At 37.6% G+C, this 19,005-nt stretch overlaps 1 protein-coding gene across 3 annotated transcripts in view; it reads right to left on the reverse strand.

Moving 5' to 3' along the window:
* WWOX (WW domain containing oxidoreductase) overlaps positions 1-19,005 on the reverse strand; it is a 467,831-nt gene that overhangs the window by 364,213 nt on the left and 84,613 nt on the right. For all 3 annotated transcript variants that reach the window (XM_079316330.1, XM_079316331.1, XM_079316332.1), the window contains exon 6: positions 12,249-12,337. In XM_079316330.1, the coding sequence (XP_079172456.1) occupies positions 12,249-12,337 (89 nt within the window). The remainder of the gene's footprint in view (positions 1-12,248; positions 12,338-19,005) is intronic.

The raw sequence follows: 19,005 nt of genomic DNA on the forward strand, positions 1-19,005 counted from the left end.
TAATGGAGCCTGAAATGAAAGGGGAAGATTGTACCAAACCAAGCTAGAAAAGAACCTAGGCTGGCACATACCTCTCTCATTCAAAAAAACAGGTCCAGAAAACTTCAACTTCCTTGAGGTCTCCAGTGTAATCTCAGGATACTGCACCTTGCAGCCTTCCCAACCTCCACAGCAAGATCAAGGGCAAATGCCCTTTCTGTTCTTTCTTGTCTTTTTCCAAACCCTTATGAAACACAGCAAAGTCTCTGGTCCTCAGACCTCAGATGGATCTGCATTTGCTAGATTGCATCATCCCTGAGCAAACCTTGGCACTGGCAGCGTGTTCTTGTCCTTGAGTCAGAGCCTGATGCAGCAGAGCTCAGCCAGCTCTACCTGAGCTGAGAACCTCAGGTTTGAGAGCTTGCATCTGGCATATCCTGGTATCTTTAATTTGGAAAAGTCACACAAAATAATGACAGCCAAAAATTCCTGCACTAACACTTGTGATGTCCCAACACCATATTAAGATCTGTCACATTTGTTTTGCCTATTCCATCCTCTTATGTCTTTACTAAAATCCCATGAGGCAAAATCAACACTCAACATAAACTCTAATTCTGAAGGTAATAAATGAAGTACAATTAGGAAAAATAACTGCTTGCCCTCTGTCCTTCTCAAGTGCCAGCTCACAGCCCCACACACATAGGATGGCAGGACACACAAAGTTAGAACCTTTCCCTATATGACTGAAGGACATGTACACTGCAACTCTGAGCATCCGCAGAAGGAATTCTGGAAAATAATGTGAAACATGAAGCCCCAGGTTGTCCAACAAAACTATGTAATTATATTCCTTCAGGCATGTTTGGAAGCACTAGATTTTGATAGCTCAGTTCTCAAAAAAACATTTCAGGGGGAATCAAACATACCTTAGCTGAATACTGAAAGAAACTTATAAGGATGAACATAAAGAGTAGGTTGTATTTTCTTATTAAAATAAATGTTGACTTCCAGCCCATTGGGAAGTTACCAGTGTAGTGTGCTTCAATAAGAAGTTAACAATCTATTATCTGTTCCTTTGCCAACTTGGAAAATTTTAACCAAAAGCTGCAGAAGCAGAGTGAAACATCTGTGCACTTTGAGAGAATCAGTGTCTGAAGTGCTGGATTTCTGATTTACCTTTGGGGCAGTGACACCCACACACAGGATATCTGTGCACACATACTGTACCCACAAAAAAAACTGAAGATAAACAGGGACTGTCCTTACAAAGGCAAAGTTCCTTCTGTTCAAACCAAATGGCAAAAAAAGGCAGCTCTTTGATATTTGCAGCCTCAGTCAACACAGCACAAGCAGGATATTCACTGAGTTGTGCAGGATCTTTAGAAGGTAACAGATCTTTTGAGGCACTTTTAATCAAAATTATTTAAACCAGAGTTCATTTTGCCTGTTTTGAGATACATCTGCCAAGAGGAAAACAAAGCTGCATGCAGCTTGACAGGGCATGGAACTTTGGATGATTCATCACCTCTTAGGAGAGTTTATGAAAAGCTCTAGCAAGAATTAATTTACAGATTTGTACATCTGCTGGGGAAAAAAAGGAACGAGTTTCTCCAACACAGATGCAATTTCTGGTATAAGAACCTCCTGTATGAGAACTGCAGCACATGAATGCAGCAGCAATACCAAAAATGCCATCACCTCCAAAACAAATAGGACACTTTTAAAAAGACATCATTCTATTTGATAATTGTAATGTGCACTAGGAAGCAAGAAATCCCAGACAGAAAGGATTCACATCTTCCACCTATCCAAACTGTAGTATCCTTCATTATTAGTATTTACACAGTAACTACAAGAAGGGAAATGCACACTCTGTATCTAAATCTATCAGCTCAATGAATTAAAAAGAAGATTCTATAATTATAAAATTACAAAATTTACTCAATTTCAATTTTTAGGTCATTTAATTGGAATTCATAAAATAAAAAAAAATTATGCTTCAGTCCATTTTATGAGATTTGTATTTTTCAAAGCCCATTTATTAGTTTTTCAAAGTAAAAGTAATTCAAATTTAAGAGACTGTAAAATTAACATTGTTTACAATATTTTATAATAAAAAAAATCTGTGAAGAAATAGAAAAATAAATACAGAAGCATTTTAAACAGTTATCATACTGAAAAGTTAGTATCAGGTTCCCTTTTAGAATTCTTTTATTTTTAATTAGCACTAGTGGTTTTAAATGCTAAATAAAAAAAGCATTGTTTTTCCTAGATAACTCCACAGAAAAGAGACCTCAAGGGTTGTATGAACAGACACTGATGTTGTGCTTCATTTCAGCATTTCATGTCTCAGGCTAAAGCCCCTCTCAGATCTGGATCCGTGTCCATTAAGCGATCGGTGTCTCTCGTCAGACTGCTAACAAAGGTCCAATTACTGAAAATTGTCAGCTAAGTTTTTGTGACCCGGCCATTTGCACACCAGGAAATGAATGAGATTACCTGGGTAACAGCCACTGTGCAGTTATGAATTTCAGCCACAGATGACAGATTCTAATCTCAATGGTGCAGAGCTCTGTGTCACTGAACGTATCATTATGCAGGGACAAAATTTGTAAGATACGTGACAATTCACACCACACATCTGGCACTGCAGCTTTGCTTTGTGACAGGAGTATTTTCAAGTGATAGCAGAACTGTGACCTTGATTTCACAAGTTCATTAAAAACATTGCTGTGATCTGCATGAGGCTTCCTCCTGAGCCCAAAAAAAAATCCCCCCTCGCTTTAAAATAGTTTGTAATTCTACATCAAAGGCACAGCTAAAGCCAACAAAGGATGTCAGCAGCAAAGGAAATTTTCCATAGTGTTTACTCCTGTATCGACATGACCAAGGGCTCCCTCTAACCATGACATTCATTAGATATTTTTGGAAACATCACAGCTAAGACCCTGCAGTGTGTTATGAAAATTTGCCTCTGTGAATCCTTAAATTGCCTTCAGGCAGTGAATTACACCCCACCAAGGGAGCTACCAGGGGCTACCAGTGCCATGTAGGTGGGCACTGGGTCCTGCAGGTGATCTGCTCTGCTCTATCAGGTTCTCACTGCTTCTTGAGAACACTGCTCCAACTGCAAGGTACACAGCAATCCCAGAAAACCCTCACCGTGCTGCTGAGTGTACCTACAATTTAGTGAAAGGTAAAAAGCATGCAGAATTAGCCAGGACAATCTTAAAGGTGAATACCTGAGCTGAAATGTGGACAATATTCTGTGCATTTCACAAAGCCTGTGATACTTCACTAACCTTTGCACTGGGGAAGTCATTCAGATCTCACATGCTGTGCACAATTCACCATTAGAAGCAACTAAGCAATCCAACTCCTCTGCACTATTTGAAAATACAGTAAGTGAATACATTAGAGAGATACAGAAATTAAATTGTTGTTATAAATCAGTTAGTTATGAAATTTAATAATCAATTTGTTAGCACCTGATGTAAAACTGTGATCTGTCAGCAGCCTCCCAAGCTGGCTGTGTGCAGCAGTAGATATTTCCAAGGGAATTAATTACTGATGATTTGCAAAGGTAAGAATAATATTTTTCAACAAATGTAGCCTGTGCACTAGGAGGTTAAACAAACACCACCAAAATGTCAACAGAGTTCTTGGCTTTGGTGTTCTCCCATTTCAAACGTAATGAAATAGTTAACCAGAGAGTATGCAAAGGGAATACTTTCAAATCTTCCCATGAAGCAGAATGTCACACCATCTGGGGCACTTCTCAAGTGATTTGAAAAGTTCACACTGTTTGGAATTACACAGAAATTCAACAGAAAAGGCCTCACCATATCCCCAAAGTCCCACAAGCAACTGTAGACCTCTGTCACGGCCAGTGAAGAAGGCAGAGCTGTGACTTCTCTTCCACAAAGAAGCAAAGTCACAGCCCACCAAACTTTTCCACCCCATAACCCTGAACACCCAGGTTGCTTTCTCTGAAAGTAGAAAAGTTGTGCTTCTTTCCATGAGGAAATGCTTAGATACACAAAGGGAATATCCAACAGGCAAGAAAAGCTTATGGCTCTCCAGAAAATGGGAGAATTTAAACAACTATCTCCAGAAATCCTCCTACTTTTACAAGCAGTACTGACAGGAAACCAAGCAACAAGAAAATCACTAAGTCAGGGTTCAGACAGCAGCAGGAAAACTCAGAACTATGTATAATCTAATGGTGACACAAAAATATTTAAATGTTTATTTGATGTAAAAAAAAAAACCAACAAAAAAAGCACTGCTTAACTCAATGAATTTTGGAAACAAATGTCTAACTTCCCTTTTTCTAAAAATATTGGCTAAAAGGTCAGCAAAAATACCCTTATTGCCAACTGCCAGCTGACAGAAATGTGGATCCTTGTCAGACAGACTTCATTTTAAGGCAAGCCTCTAACACAGGACTTAGAGCCCTGATGGATGACCTCCTGCTACAAGCAAGGAAAATTCTCTGCAATTCATTCTACTGGATTTCTTTGCAGGATTTGACACTGTTGATCAGCAAATACTTTTGCCCCACTTCCAAGAGATTAATGGGGGTGGACTGAAACTGTTCTTCCTTCATGGCACATACATGGGAATTGCTATGAGCAGCTGCTCCTGTGCCTTCCTCACATATCATCTGCATATTGCCATACAGCTCCAGCATCCCTCAATCATTATTCACTACCTCTCTGGAATCTTCAGTGTGCAATTTCAGAAATGTGTGGAGAAGGAACAGAGGTCTCAACTGATTTGGAACTAAACAGAAAATATCCATTAGTCATGGCTTTCCCTTTATTATTTTTTCTTACATATATAGTGAGGGGACAACTACCAAAATATCTCCACATCATGCTGCACCTTCAGAAATTAATGAGAGACAGCAGCAAGGAAAATATCCAGAATCTGGTCATTTTCATTCACCAGCCCATCTAAGGAAACTTCCTGCCTCAAAGTGGTGCTCCTTTTTCAAATTCTGGCAGCAAATCATTATTTACACACATTCACATGCACTCAGAAACAAGGGTGAGCCAGACCTAAAGAAATATCATTTTTGCAATAACCATGGAATGATTTGTTTGAATATACAAATTTCATTTGTACACAATAAGGACTTACTAGAAAAAGAAAGCTACAAAAAAAAAAGGAAAAAGGAAAAAGGTCAATTTAATACTTTTTACTACATATATGTAATGTTTTCAATTGAAAACAGTTAAACCCTTGGAAAAAGTCTTTGGGGCCATGGTTGATCATTCAAAGAATTAAACACCTCATGGACTTTGAGCATTTCCCTTGCCAATGACTCTTCACTGTTTTGCCCAGAGATTATAGAGCTGTGACAGAATTCAGAAATTCACAGCTACAGCAGCTGTGTGCTGCCATTCAGACCTGAAAGATTCCATGCTGTGATGGAAATTAATGTACTTTGACATCCTCTGGGATTTTGGGGAACAGCTAATAAAGAAATACAACCTTTTCAGTCTATTACACAAATTTTTGGATTCTAAGATCCATGGCCAGTCTCAGGCCAGCAGTGAGGCTTCCCTACCCAAGTGCCAGAACACTCTGCCATCTGTGTTTTAATTATCTCCCCTAGAAAGCATTTAACTAAATAGACTAAATATATTTTAATGTATATGTAATTAAATACTCTGGCCTTATAATTCAGAATTTTTAGAAGGCAACATCAATTAAATGCACAGAGCTTCTCAAAACTCATTAAGCCATAATGCTCAAAATCCTTAGTATATTTGTGACAGAATATGTTTTAATCAGTTATTAATCATATTAATCATAGATATTTTACTTATTTAGGTGGTCAAAACAGCTTTTACAGCTGGGGCATCTTGTGGAAATTTTTTAGGAAGACAGAGCCCCAAGCAATCTCAGACTCACCCTGGATTTAGGCACAGACATGGCTGAAAATGGGCACCAGAACAAGCAGAGTGCTGGGCAGAAATTCCCTGAAGGTTTTCAAGGTTTCTTCATTAGGGTAGAGTGAAGTGAAAGCAAAGTATCCAAAGACAAATGGCAGGTTTGTAAATTTTGGACAGCACAGTTATAGTCATTAAGCTATGTAAAAAACACCAAACAAAATCTTTTTGTTAGTATTATGTAAAAACGCTTCATAATTTTTGTAGATGAAACTGTATGCAAAGTTAGGGCGAAGTAATATGGACTTTACTTCAAAAAAAAAATTAAATATTCTGAGACAAAAGGTATTTGCATGATAGAGCAGATGAAAGGAAAGGTGATCTGATGAAAACATCAGGATCTCTGCCCCCAGGAAAAGGGGGAAGGGCTTAAGCCTCTGAGATTTTTAATTTTTCACTTATAAAATACTGGAAATAGTTTTTGGATCCACGTGACTTGACACATGCTACCACAAAGGGGTAATTGTGTATGAGAGCTTAAAAACAGAAGAAAGAATAAAAAGAAAAACTATTTATGCAGAAAACCAATCCCTAGGCTTTAATAAGGCACAGCATCACCACAAAGACAAAAAAAAAGTTTTGCCCTAATATTATTATGTACGTTTCAAATGTAGTCAGCCTTTGATCTTATTTAAATTTAAGATATGTGCTGTCTGAAACAGAAATTTCTGAGCTATGCATGTTTCTTAGTTCAATGTGGGCATTTTTTGATATCTCAAAATGCTCAATGTTGTCCAGAAGTCTTTGCCTTGGTGGCACTGCCAGGATGCCAATTGTACTCTAAGCTGAGAAGACAAATGTAAAATCTCAATTGTCACTAGTTTTAATTCACTTAAAGTAATTCTGTTAATGAAAAAGAGTTAACAGAGTTGTACAGTGATGTAAAATATGTTCAGGTTTGGAAAGACAATAAGCAGTGGCAACAATCATCTCTGACAGAGATATATCAACTACAGAACCATTAAACATATTGGTATAATGGCATCACTGATCATTGATCTGAATCATATATTCATTTTCCCCAGATCTTTTTAGTTATTTTGTAACAACTTGCTAAGCAGATCCCATTTTTATGTATGTATTCTCAGGTATGCATAGAATTTATCACACAGTATCTATGATTTAATTGTCATTCAATTGGAATTAAAAAATAACACACCTGCAATATGTCAGGTATAATATATGGAAATGCAGAAAAATAATATTCTGGATTGACTTTTCATCAGGCTCCAAAATCTTAATTGCACCTGCAAGGTTTCAGCACACTTCTGCCTGCAGCATGAAAAATGAATATAGTTACAGAGTTTGGGGCCTCAGCTAAGGATGCCAGCTGAAAACCTGGCCCACTCTATTTTGGGTCTGGTTAGGAAAATAAGAAGAGACTAAACTTCCAAATGGAAAATCATAATTCATAACTGCTGTCTTTTCCATATTTCTACACACATCATTAGTGAATAAACTGTTAGCATATGCCAGTTCTTACCACCAAAAAAAAAAAAAAAAACCCTTCTGTTTTAAAGTACAGAAAAGTAACTGCAGTGAAGATCTACATCTGGAAGTCCTGCATAATTGTGAATTGCTCCTACCAATCCAGAAAATTCTAAGCAGTAGCTATTGGCAAACATTGTTTCCTATCTTTGGAGTAATTCAAGATTTTTCAGGATGATTTCAGCTTTTTCCTTTCGTTGAGAGCATTAAATTGAGAACATTAAATTAAAGTCTTACTTTTTGGCAGAAGATAACTTTAATTCAAACCAAGTGGCACCATGCACCACTGAAAACTACAAATGCACATAAAATTTGATCTGTGTTTTGATCATGGAAGTGTTCTGATGAGGAAGACTGGCAAATGCCATGACACCATGGCTGTAAATATTGACATCAGGTCCTATCTTGGAAGTTTTAGAGCTGCCCCCAGTTGCTGTCCAGCAGTTAAAGAATGCAGGTTTCAGTCAAGTATGGTATGATTCAACTGAGAAATACAAGCCAAGGTGCCACATCCACAAGTTTACACAAATACCAGTTCTACAGACCCTGAACTATCCAACACTGACCCTGACTGAATTTCAGTGCTATGTTCCATACAATCACAGGAGGGATGTCATTTTGTCTATAAGGGGGATTAATATCAACCATAATTCCTCACATTGTGCCCTCTCAATGAATAGCAGATTCAATTCAGTGTTTCTTAGTTCCAAAACACTAATATGAAAGATTGGTTGGTCTGCCTCTGCCAGCTGCACAAAAATCAGATCATGCCAAATCCATCTTAGCCCAGAACATTATTATAAACAGATCATTTGTTTGACTTTCCATAACAGAGACGTTCAATGAACTGCCTGAGCTGAAAACCAGCCGAGGGGAAAGACTTGACATATATAAAAGAAGCAACTTGAACAAATCCAGCCATTCAGGTGCACTGAGATCTCTTTTCCCATCCTCATCCTAACGTTAGCACTGTCTTCACAAGGAAGGAAGATGGAGTTCATTCACTCCTGATGGAAATATCCAATGTATCTGCAGAAAACAAGCAGAAATACTAAACACTAAATGACAGCTGGCTTTCTCTGAAAAATTCTGTGCTAGAAATCCTCGAGCACAATTTTCATTGGACATCCATTTTATGGGTTAGTCACGCAGTGCTCAGGTTGTGCTACAATGCTAGATCAAATATTAAACAGCAATATTGTTTTTTTCTGTCTTCTCCCAAAGCTGACTTTGGAAGATCCAACTAATTTAAATTTTTACCTTGTTTTGCCCACTAAATCCTTCTAACTGTGAGAGCAGAAAAAGCTGGGAGCACTGTCCTGCTCCTAGAGAAAGTTTGAGTGCTGCAATCACAGAACTGCAGGATCTAAAATAATCAGCAAAACCCTTCTGCCCAAAGCTTTATTCAAACTGCATGGATAAAAAAGTCTCAGAAAGAGAAACAGCTGTATCAACTCAAGAGTACAGATAATGCAAACAAAAAAACTCTTTTTTTTTTTTTTTTTTCTGAGAGGATGAAGGATTTTCTAGAATATATTTATAGGAATATGGCATAATTTACCAGTGTTTATATATTCAGAGCTCAGATTTTATCTGTGGACAAGTCTGCAACACCTAACAAATCTGTATAGGAATAAAAGATTTCTACCAAATCTCAGAAGTATGATAATTTATTGAATCATCTGACTTTTACTTTCAAACAAGGAAGGCTTCTTAGCCTTAGCCTTTAAAGTAGTATTCCAATTCATACTAAATATTTCTTTGCAGAGTAACTCTTTCCTCCCGTTTATTATTTATGTTTTCCTCAAGGCTCCCTCTGTTGCATCATTTGTTTTCTGTATCCAACCAACCCTGTTAAATTCCTGCTGAGCACTGAATGACATTTCTTCATTCTTCACGTAGTTTCCACAGTCTCTCAGATTCCCAAACACATTCAAGAAGGCTTTTTTTCCCTCTACAACTTATTTGATTAAGGCAAGAGATTCACAGTTTCAGCAATTTCCCCTCTGCTCTCTGCAATACAAACACCTCCAGCTTCCCCAGCAAGAGGTTTTAACTCAATAAAATTTAGGGATCCTTCTTCTGGAGTTGTTCCATTTTAGTTTTCTCATCCAGGAGGAGATCTGTTCTTCAAGACTATTTTCCAATTGCTATCAAGAACAGGGTCCCAGGGTGTGATGTGACTCTGAGCACACTCATATCTGCTGACAAAAAATAGCACCTAGAGCCACAAAGTGTGCCAAAAAAGCAGAATTTCAGAAGGCATGACTATCTGTTACCTATTTTATAAATTTTCAAGTATTAGGTCATGTGTCACCAAGATCAACAGCTTCTGGAAAACACCAGTGTCCCAGAAACCAAGAGTGGACTGGAGAAACCAAAGAGAATATCACTTGCACAGAGATGTTTAAGATGTTCACCACTGAATACTAAAGGCCTCTTCACATTAAATGCAGAGAGAAACAAAATACAGGTCTTGATTCAAATGTGTGTACTCATACAAAATTTCTCCTTGACATTTTAGAAGTATTGTAGTTTTTCCCAGAAACAAAGATCTATGCAGCTCAGAACTCAAACGATAGTTTTGTTTGGAAAAAGCCAAAACCAAAACCAAAACAGAAACACTTTCTTTGCTTTTCCTACCTGCTTTATTGTTGAGAAACCCCTCTTCTTTTAGTGTATTTCCCACACTCATTAGCAGGAGTGACAGGTCCCTCATGGGAAAGGGAGGGACTCCAGCACAATGTGCTTCCCCTACAGGGATATCAACCCCTTTTCAGGAAGTTTGGCTGCCAGCTGACAAGACTGGCCCAAGCATAAAGAGCAAGGCTCAGTCTGTCACTGGAGCCTGTAAGATTCCTTGCAGTTGCTCATAAAGCCACTGGTGCAAAGGAATCCCCAAGGTGACAAAAACCTCTGGACACTGTGGCAAAACAAATGAACAAGGAGACAGACAAAGGTCATTAGTGCTCATTAGGGCTGGAAAACACACCAGCCCACCACTGCAGCAGTAAGATGCCTCTGCCACACAACTGCTTTTCCAAACTTACCCAGACATAGTTAAATCACAAAATAAAATCAGAGGCCAGAAAGAGCTGGTAGGTTTTCCAGCCCACGCTCCTGCCAGTGCTGATGATTGTAAGGTGACTCTTCTGTACTTGCATCAGATAAAAGATCCACTGCTACAGGCACTGAGTGGGGTCTGCTTTCCATCCAGCCCCAGACTTTAAACAGAATGTAAATGGAAATTCATTTTGGTCAAAACTCCAAAAGTCTCACAACAGATATAGAACATCCACATAATGCCTGGATGAGTCCTGCCAGACACAGGCACATCTGAGCATGGATTTAAGGCAGACAGGCCTGAAGGCAAGGCAGAGGCTGTAAATGCTGTCTATTACTAAATATTTTTCCAAATAAAATGAGAGTGAAACATTAGTTGACAATGTCACTTAACAGACCTACACTGGTAGAATGGGTTATGCCAACAAAAACAAAACAGGTTTTACTGATTCTAGATCTTCTCATTTCCTAAGTTCTCTGGCAAAAATTGATTTAAGCCTGTTCACTTCCAAGGACTTATAAAATGCATACCTAATGGACTAGCTAGGTCAACCATGGTATGAGCTACAACACACAAATCAGGTTAAGAGCTGCATTTGGAAGGGTGGTTTTGACTTTCCACTGCACCATACATTTAAAGAAATGTACCATATTAAAAGCATGAAGATTCTAAATTAAAACACTTACTGCTCTCACACCACAAAACTAAGTTAGCACTAAAGCAGCAATACTGCAAGGATTTGTCTTTCAAGAAATGTTAATATATGAAGATGACATGATAAGAAAATATTGATACTAGGGATTTTGGCAGTAAAAATACTTCTGTTAGAAGTCAGTTTTGACAATTCTTTAAATCTAAAAGGCCTATAAGTACTAAAATGTCATCTGTTGATCCATGTGAGATTTAGCTTTGGCAGTGTTTCAAAAATGAAAAAAATACTCTTTGTTATATATTTTCTCTACGACAATGTATTTTCAAAGCTAAGAGGTCATATTCTCTTGAGAAGAACAGTAAGATGCATATCAGTTACAGAAATATTTGCAGAAAATAGCTGTTTGAATACTCACAGCAGTCAATGGGACAAACTGTGGATAAAAGCACAAAGTGTGGAATTTGTTGTCAAGACTTGGAACGTAAAAGCTTTCAAATAATTTCTTCACTTCAGACATTCATTGCTCTGTTCAAGCTAAATTAAACAAACCACTTGGGGTCTAACCTGGTTATCTCCATAAAAATTTGTCTATTGTTAAATAATGTCATTATCACAACCTCTCCCCTTTTTCTTTTTTTTATTATGGACTATTCCACATACAGGTCTGGAAAATGGAGCTGTCTAGCTCATATGGCTATATTTTTTTTAAACTTTACAAATGAAAAGAAGACAGAGAAGGTTATAAAACAAAGTAAGACGAGCAGTGCTCTAATTGTTAATCCCTGACCTCTTCCAAACCACTGCAAAACTGTTACAAGTTGCCTGAGCTGTTTTTATGCAATTTACATTTGGTCTTTTTCAAGAGACACAGGGTGAAAAAGCCCTTTAAAAGTGGGGCTACACATCAAATAATAGGAGATCTGTTTTTTGGGGGTTTTTTTTTGTATGAAAAAAATTATCTTTAATTTACATTGAAAAAAATTCTGGGAAAAGATTATTCACTAACTGCAGTTGATCCATCCAACTATGGTGATTCTGTGCTCAGCTGATAAAGACATTAAAATAACAAGAAATTATTACATTTAATTTTCTGAGTACTTACAAATTCTTGGATTTGAATTCTTCAGCAAAGTGCTGCACACTCTGAAGAGAAGCAAGGTCCAAGGTCATTGCCTCTACCTTGGCTTTATGCTGGAACAAGAGAAAATATAAAAAAAGATATAAATAACAGCAAGTTCAGTTCACAGTATCACATTACAGTAAATGTGTTATGAAGCTTGTCTGAATCCCTAGTTTAACATTCTAACCCCAGAGTGAATACAAATCATCAAAAGGGATGGACCAGCGCAACATTTAGTGCCAAAAGTAGCATTTGTGATTTGGTGATTCTGCTAAAAACATACACTATGCAATGCACAGCTTTATATAATGCAGTGAATCCACTCAAGGCAGTGTTAAGGTTAATAGGTGTATTTTAGCTTTGATTTTGATGGTGAAACTTATGTAACTCCTGAAATAAATAGTGAAGTGCTTTAGGTACCACACCAATAGGGAAAAAAATCAGTAAATATAAAAAACAGTTAACTTGAGATAGACACATATTAATTTAAAAAAAAAATCTATTTTTGGTAGTAGATGATATAAAAGACAGTATAAAATGACTACAGAAAATAACAGATCAGTCTACACAGTGTTTTATACAGTAAGAGTTTACCAGGGCATTTTATAAATGCACTTCCCTGCGAGAGTGGGGAGGCCCTGGAACAGGTTGCCCAGAGAAGCTGTGGACTCCCCATCCCTGGAAGTGTCCAAGGCCAGGGCTTGGAGCAATCTGGGATAGTGGAAGGTGTCCCTGCCCATGGCAAGGGCTTGGAACAAGGTGGGCTTCAAGGTCCAGCCCAAACCATTCTATGATTCTGTATCTTCAAAAGAAATTCTGTATTTTTCTAAAGCAAACTTTTCATCTAGGAGAGGACACACTGTCCCAAAAAATACAATTTTCAGCTTTAAAATCCCTGTTTCCAGATATTTGGAAATTCCAGATCTCAGAACAAAATGAACCAAAAGCCTATTTTCATCAGAACACTAAAGTCACCACAGAACCAAGCAGCTGCTGGTTGCAACAGGGATCTGCTGGGATTACAAGGTTATTCCACGAGCATTGCTGGAGGAAGGAAAGGACAGCAGCACAGGAAGAGTCTCCATTGTCTCCCAAGCTCAAGTGATCCATCTGATCTCCCCATTTCATCACATCTGGCTCTTTTCTCCCTACATCTGTTTTCTATTTTGCCAGCACCCATTTTGCCTGCTACAACTACCTCTCAGGTTTGGTTTCAACAGAGTATCACTCCCATTCCTCTTGTCCCATTCCAGCCAGACTTATCAGGACAGCAAAACAAACACAACTAAAATTTCAACAGGTTCTGTCTCCATAGGAATTATCAATTGCTGGAGCTGGAAAATGCTAAACCAAACTTTGCTACAAAGAGTTTTTTTCCCCCACAAGATGCACATCATCCTGGAATTCATTTTGCCCCACTGGGTAAATATTTTCTTCTGTTTGATGGTCAGAGACTTGAGAAAGATGATGCTGCCTTGCATTATGCAATAGAACTCCACAACAATTTCTCTCCATCTGAGCAGTTCAAAGCTGTTTACTCAATACAGAAGTGGTGTGCATAGTTGGTTTTATTTTGCCTCTGCTTTCCTCAGTTGAAGCATTCTCCTCTTTCCCAAGGGTAAAAGGACAAGAATGCTACAAATACAGGGGCATAAGGGGATCAAAAACCATAATAAAGTTGTTCAACAGACCAGGCCACAAGCTGCCAGCTACTGTTCTCTTGGGGACAAGGATCCAAGTCCACAGGATATCACTCAGGTAATGCTTCTACTCTTGGTGTCACACATGAGGATTCTGCTACTGATTCCAAGAACAGAAGAGAAGCTTCTCTACTTCAAATCCGAAAGAAAAAAAGAAATTATGAAGCCTCCAAAATACTTTCCTAAATAGAAGTTAAGCAGACTCAGCTTTGCCTGGATTTGGGGATTAGTATATTGAAAACATAAAAATCAGAAATTTAAAAATCATAATATTTTTTCAACTTTCTCCCTGCTTTTGCTGTTTAAAACCTTGATGGTTGCAGCCTGTATTTCCTCCACATGCACAGAAGGCACATACTGAGCACAGACACATTTACTCTGTTTTCCTCACAGCAAAAACTGGAGCATGGGACATCCAAAGCACTCAGAACTCACACCTCAGCTTCTGAAGGCACTCAAGGAGCCAAGTGTGAGTTTTTCTCCAAGCACAACTGGGGAAGAAATCAGTTTAATGTACCATGAGGTTAGGCAAGTTCCCCAAATTTTTTATTTCAGGTTCTCCCTTCAACTTAAGAATCCAGCACCTCTCACCCCACAGAGGTTTTCTGCAGACCACCAATTTCTACTACAGTTTGAGACTATGAAATGCTAACCTTTAGTATAAATTCATTTTTATTCCAAATTTTCCCACTGCTACTTATATCACAATGCTTTTTTCAAAAAACCTATGAATAAGGCAATATACTTGCAAGGGATGTTCTTAATAATGTAAGAATATCTCCATTAAATGACAAGCAGAAGGTTTTATGCTTGTTTTCCTACAGTAGCTCAGAATTACCTCTGTTAAAATGTTTTCTCTCTTTCCCTAGAAGCCTAGGTGTCACATATTGTGATATGTATACAAGAGCATAGGGGGTTTTAATAAAAAATGAAACTAAAAATCATTTTTGCTAAAAGGCATCTTAACTGTAATTGTTCTCTGCAGTCAGAACTGATTCTTAATGGTATGCTGCAAATCCTGATCTAATGTGTCATAATTGTATTATGCTGATGTCTCTCACCACTTCACATGTTTTCAGTACTGAATTATGCCTCATTTTATGTTGAGAAACCTTAAATGAGACTTGCCACCTTCCCAAATACAGGAGACAGTCTTTAAACTGCCATTGTCAAACCAACACACTAAGGCAGGAAACTCCAGAATTTTTAAAATTAAATTGACAAAAGGTATTAATGTTCCCTCTACTACTTTATTTTCAATTACATCATTTAAGGAGAAAGTAGATAATAAAAAGAGTGCAGAATAATTCAAGGAGCTTTTTTCTAAACCACAAGATCATAACTAAGTGGTGCCATTGAAAAGCTGTGCAAAATGAGCTGCTGCAGATACCCAGGACAAATGCACCTGCACCCAAAACCACCCCCAGGACTGGAGCCAGACCAGCAAAGAACAGACACAAGGGGTGGGCACACTCCTGTGTCTGCTGAGCCCTGTGAAATCCAGGTCAGCCAGAACCAGCTGAGAGTTCTGAGTTTGGAATTGGGGCTATTTGTATTTCAGGAAGCCAAGGAGCAGTTCAAGGCTGACAATGTCCAGGCATCAACGTGGTGCCTTTGAAGAAACAGCCAAAGGCAAATCAATCTCCAGTTCCAAACAAGTCCTCCTCTAAACCTAACACAATAGCACTTTGAAAAGTGCAAAGAAAAAAAAATTATCGTGTCTTTCATGTTTCACACTCAGTTCTTAAAGCCTTTCATCAATATTTCCAGGTAAGTTTCATTACTCTACACAACCCCAGCAAACAGCTTGTACAGTTTTGTATGTAAGCTGCTCCCTATTGGAGCAAAAATATTAAAAACACTTAAGTGCAATTGGTTATACTTTGCACTCATGCTAGAAAAATGCTTATTTAGCCAGAAAGTAACACAAAAGTGAAAACCCCCAGAAAAGCCAGCTATTTCACTATATGCAATGCATTCACTTTACAGCTTAAAAATTGTTTAAAAATGAACACTGCATGGAAGAGTAGTTTGGCAGTAAACATGATTGTGCATTTGTGTCTTGGTATTGAAGAAGGAGTCTTTTTTCATAGTGAATTTTTCATTCAAATGTAAGTGATGATTTACGTTAAATATAGGTAAAGCATAGCTACATTTTCCTGAAGGATTGCAAGGAAGTGAAGAGCAGTACAATAAGTTGAAGCATAAAAGCTTTCTCTGTCATAATATTTATTATAATGGCATATAAAATAGCTGAAATAAATAATAGATGACTAAAAGTAAATTCATATGATAAAGAATCTTTCAGCAGACACCATTACTTCTGACTGCTCCAGTTTCATACAGAGTTGAAGAGTCTTAATAAATATGCTGTAGCCCCTGTATCTCATGTAAGTACAAGTCATTTTGTGAGGGTCTACTTAAAATGTACTGTAGTGGACACTGCATAATTTACTGTATAATTTTACTCTCAGAAAATAGTGTGTGTACATCTTCAATATTTAAAAGTCCTTAACTCAAAACTGAATACTTAGCACAACAACAGGAATGTCTGACTTTGAGGAACTAAAAGTACAATCAATTGGTAAAAAGCAGTTTAATTTAATACAGAAAGATCTTCATGACAACGTCTTGGGATGCAGATTCTGACAGGCTGTCTAAGGAAGAAAATCTTCAGGAAAAAAAAAAGAATTTTACATCAAAGCTGATGAAAAATCTGTGGAATTATCTGAAAATAAGCAAATAAATAACCAAATCTCAGCATATGACAAGCAATACCCAAATAAACTCATATTTCCACATTGAGGATGGAGCAGGGGATGTTTTAGAAGCACATCTGACAATTTGACACATAGCTTATGACAGTCAATAGCCAGTGCCATGCACTATTTATGGGGGTACCTAATGGGGAAAAAGGCTTTCACTCAGGATTAGGACTGCAAATATTATTGTCCCTAATGTAGTCAACATTTGGTACTTCATGCAAAACTGTATTTATGCAATGGCAGCTTCCCCTGGCTGTGTGCTCTGTGGAGCTGATGGGGATGGATGCACCCCACTGCTTTTAGAGCACCCAGCCCCTCTGGTAGATGCTTTAATAATGTGTTCTGCTGCCTTTGGGATATCTCAATAAAGTTCATTAGAACACCTTGTGGTGGAACATTTTTACACTCATTTTTCTATTTCCACCCTCCTCCTCCCCCACCCCAGATCAGCTGTATTTCTGCAGTACTTTCAAATTTCCACCAACTTTAAGATGCACAGACCAATTTCCCAAATATTAACCATTTTACTAACCCATTTAAGAGATGTACAAGGAAATTGCTGGGACTAACTCAATTCTTCATAAAAATTAGAGAAGAAAAGTATTTTATTTCTTTCATTAGAAAAAAAAATAGTAATACTTGGTTTCACTACTTCCTGATGTGCTTGTTTAACCTGTATTTTGTTGTAATTTAGTGATGCAAATTTTTCCATTATTCTTCCTGCTCAATCCTGTCATAGTCTGGTGCTGTGTACATCTTCTCCCAAAACCTTAATTTGTAAAGCCTGGTTCTTCCTGCTTAAGTAACTATATCTGCCTGATCTTCACAAAAATGGAATTCCTGCAGGGGTTGCCTTCATCCAAGTCAAAAGAACAGCACACAGATCAAAATTTATTGGGTCAGTGCGAGCCTGCAAACTGCTCAGATTGCTGATCAGCCTTGGACCAACATTTTATCATGAAGAATAAATTATTAGCACCATTGTTTTCTTTGTCTCTATCCCTCCTCCAGAACAATTCTGGATGTTTGGCAAAGAACAGTGTTTATCTTTCTGGCACCATCTACAACTTAGAAGCCTCTTCAGAAAAACCTGAAGCCCTCAAGCTGTTGTAGGATTGTCCTGCAAATGAATGTCTAAAGTTGCCATTGTCCCCACACAATAAGCTTGAACAAACATCTGAAGATTTAATGTTGGGCTCAGCTGGTTTATAAGAACAACTGAGAAGTCTAGATCCTCCCTTAGACAGAGATTAAATGCAAAAGCAACACATGAGCCTGAAATTCTGAAGGTGAGGGATGTGGAAAAGTGATAAAGGTGGTCTGGTAGGAAGGAGTTCAGCTTCTGAGGATGGCAAACACCAGCCTGGCATTTGGTCCTCACATTTAAACAAATCACTGCTCACAGCACTATTTTTCCTTCATCCAAATACTTAATTTACCTATCATTTAAAATCCAAATATGAAAATGGCACTCAAGTCCCCAGGTACAGTTTGTATATTTGACTTATCATGCAATCACCATTTTAAATTTCCCAATAGTTTTAGAGCTTTATCTCTTTCTTTTAGCAAATGTCTACACATACATTCATTTGTTTCTTTGTGGTTGCTTCATTTTTCGGAATTTAATATCCTTTTTTAATAAATCTTCTGTAATAAATACCACTTACCACTACAATAAGCAATAATGTTATTTCATAATCTTTACATTAGTTAAGTCTTAGATCAGTATCTCTGTAAATTTGGCCTTTCATATCTTCTGAAGATAATTATAAAGGAAAAAAGGGAAAACATCTGCATTTCTTTATGAAATTAATATCTTCAGAGAAATAAACTATGCCCCAGAAATCTTAAATCATGCTTAAAATGAGCAAAATAAGTCATTCTCCTACAGTTATTTTTTAAATTATTTACTTCATAACTAGAGAGAACAAAAACATACAAAACCTGCTGGACGATAATTTCAGAATACTTCATTTAGTAGGCTCCAAATGCCCTGACTTTTCCTGGATGCACATGGTTCCATTGCACACAGGACACATTTGCTTCAATAACAAAAAATTACATGTACTTAAACAAAAATCTACTGCAGATTTTGGCAACAGGAATTTGTTTAGCTCTTAATGCACACATACTGTGGGTAATTACTTGGGAGCCTACTTTTAGCTGGGTTGCTGGTTTTTGGGTTTTTTTTCCCTGGATATAGATCACTTCTTTCCATCTCCAAATGCCCATTCCTATAAAGCTCATTTGAATTTATCTTGGGGAATCTCAAAT

This window comes from Erithacus rubecula, assembly GCF_903797595.1.
Source record: "Erithacus rubecula genome assembly, chromosome: 12".
NCBI classification, from domain to species: domain Eukaryota; kingdom Metazoa; phylum Chordata; class Aves; order Passeriformes; family Muscicapidae; genus Erithacus; species Erithacus rubecula.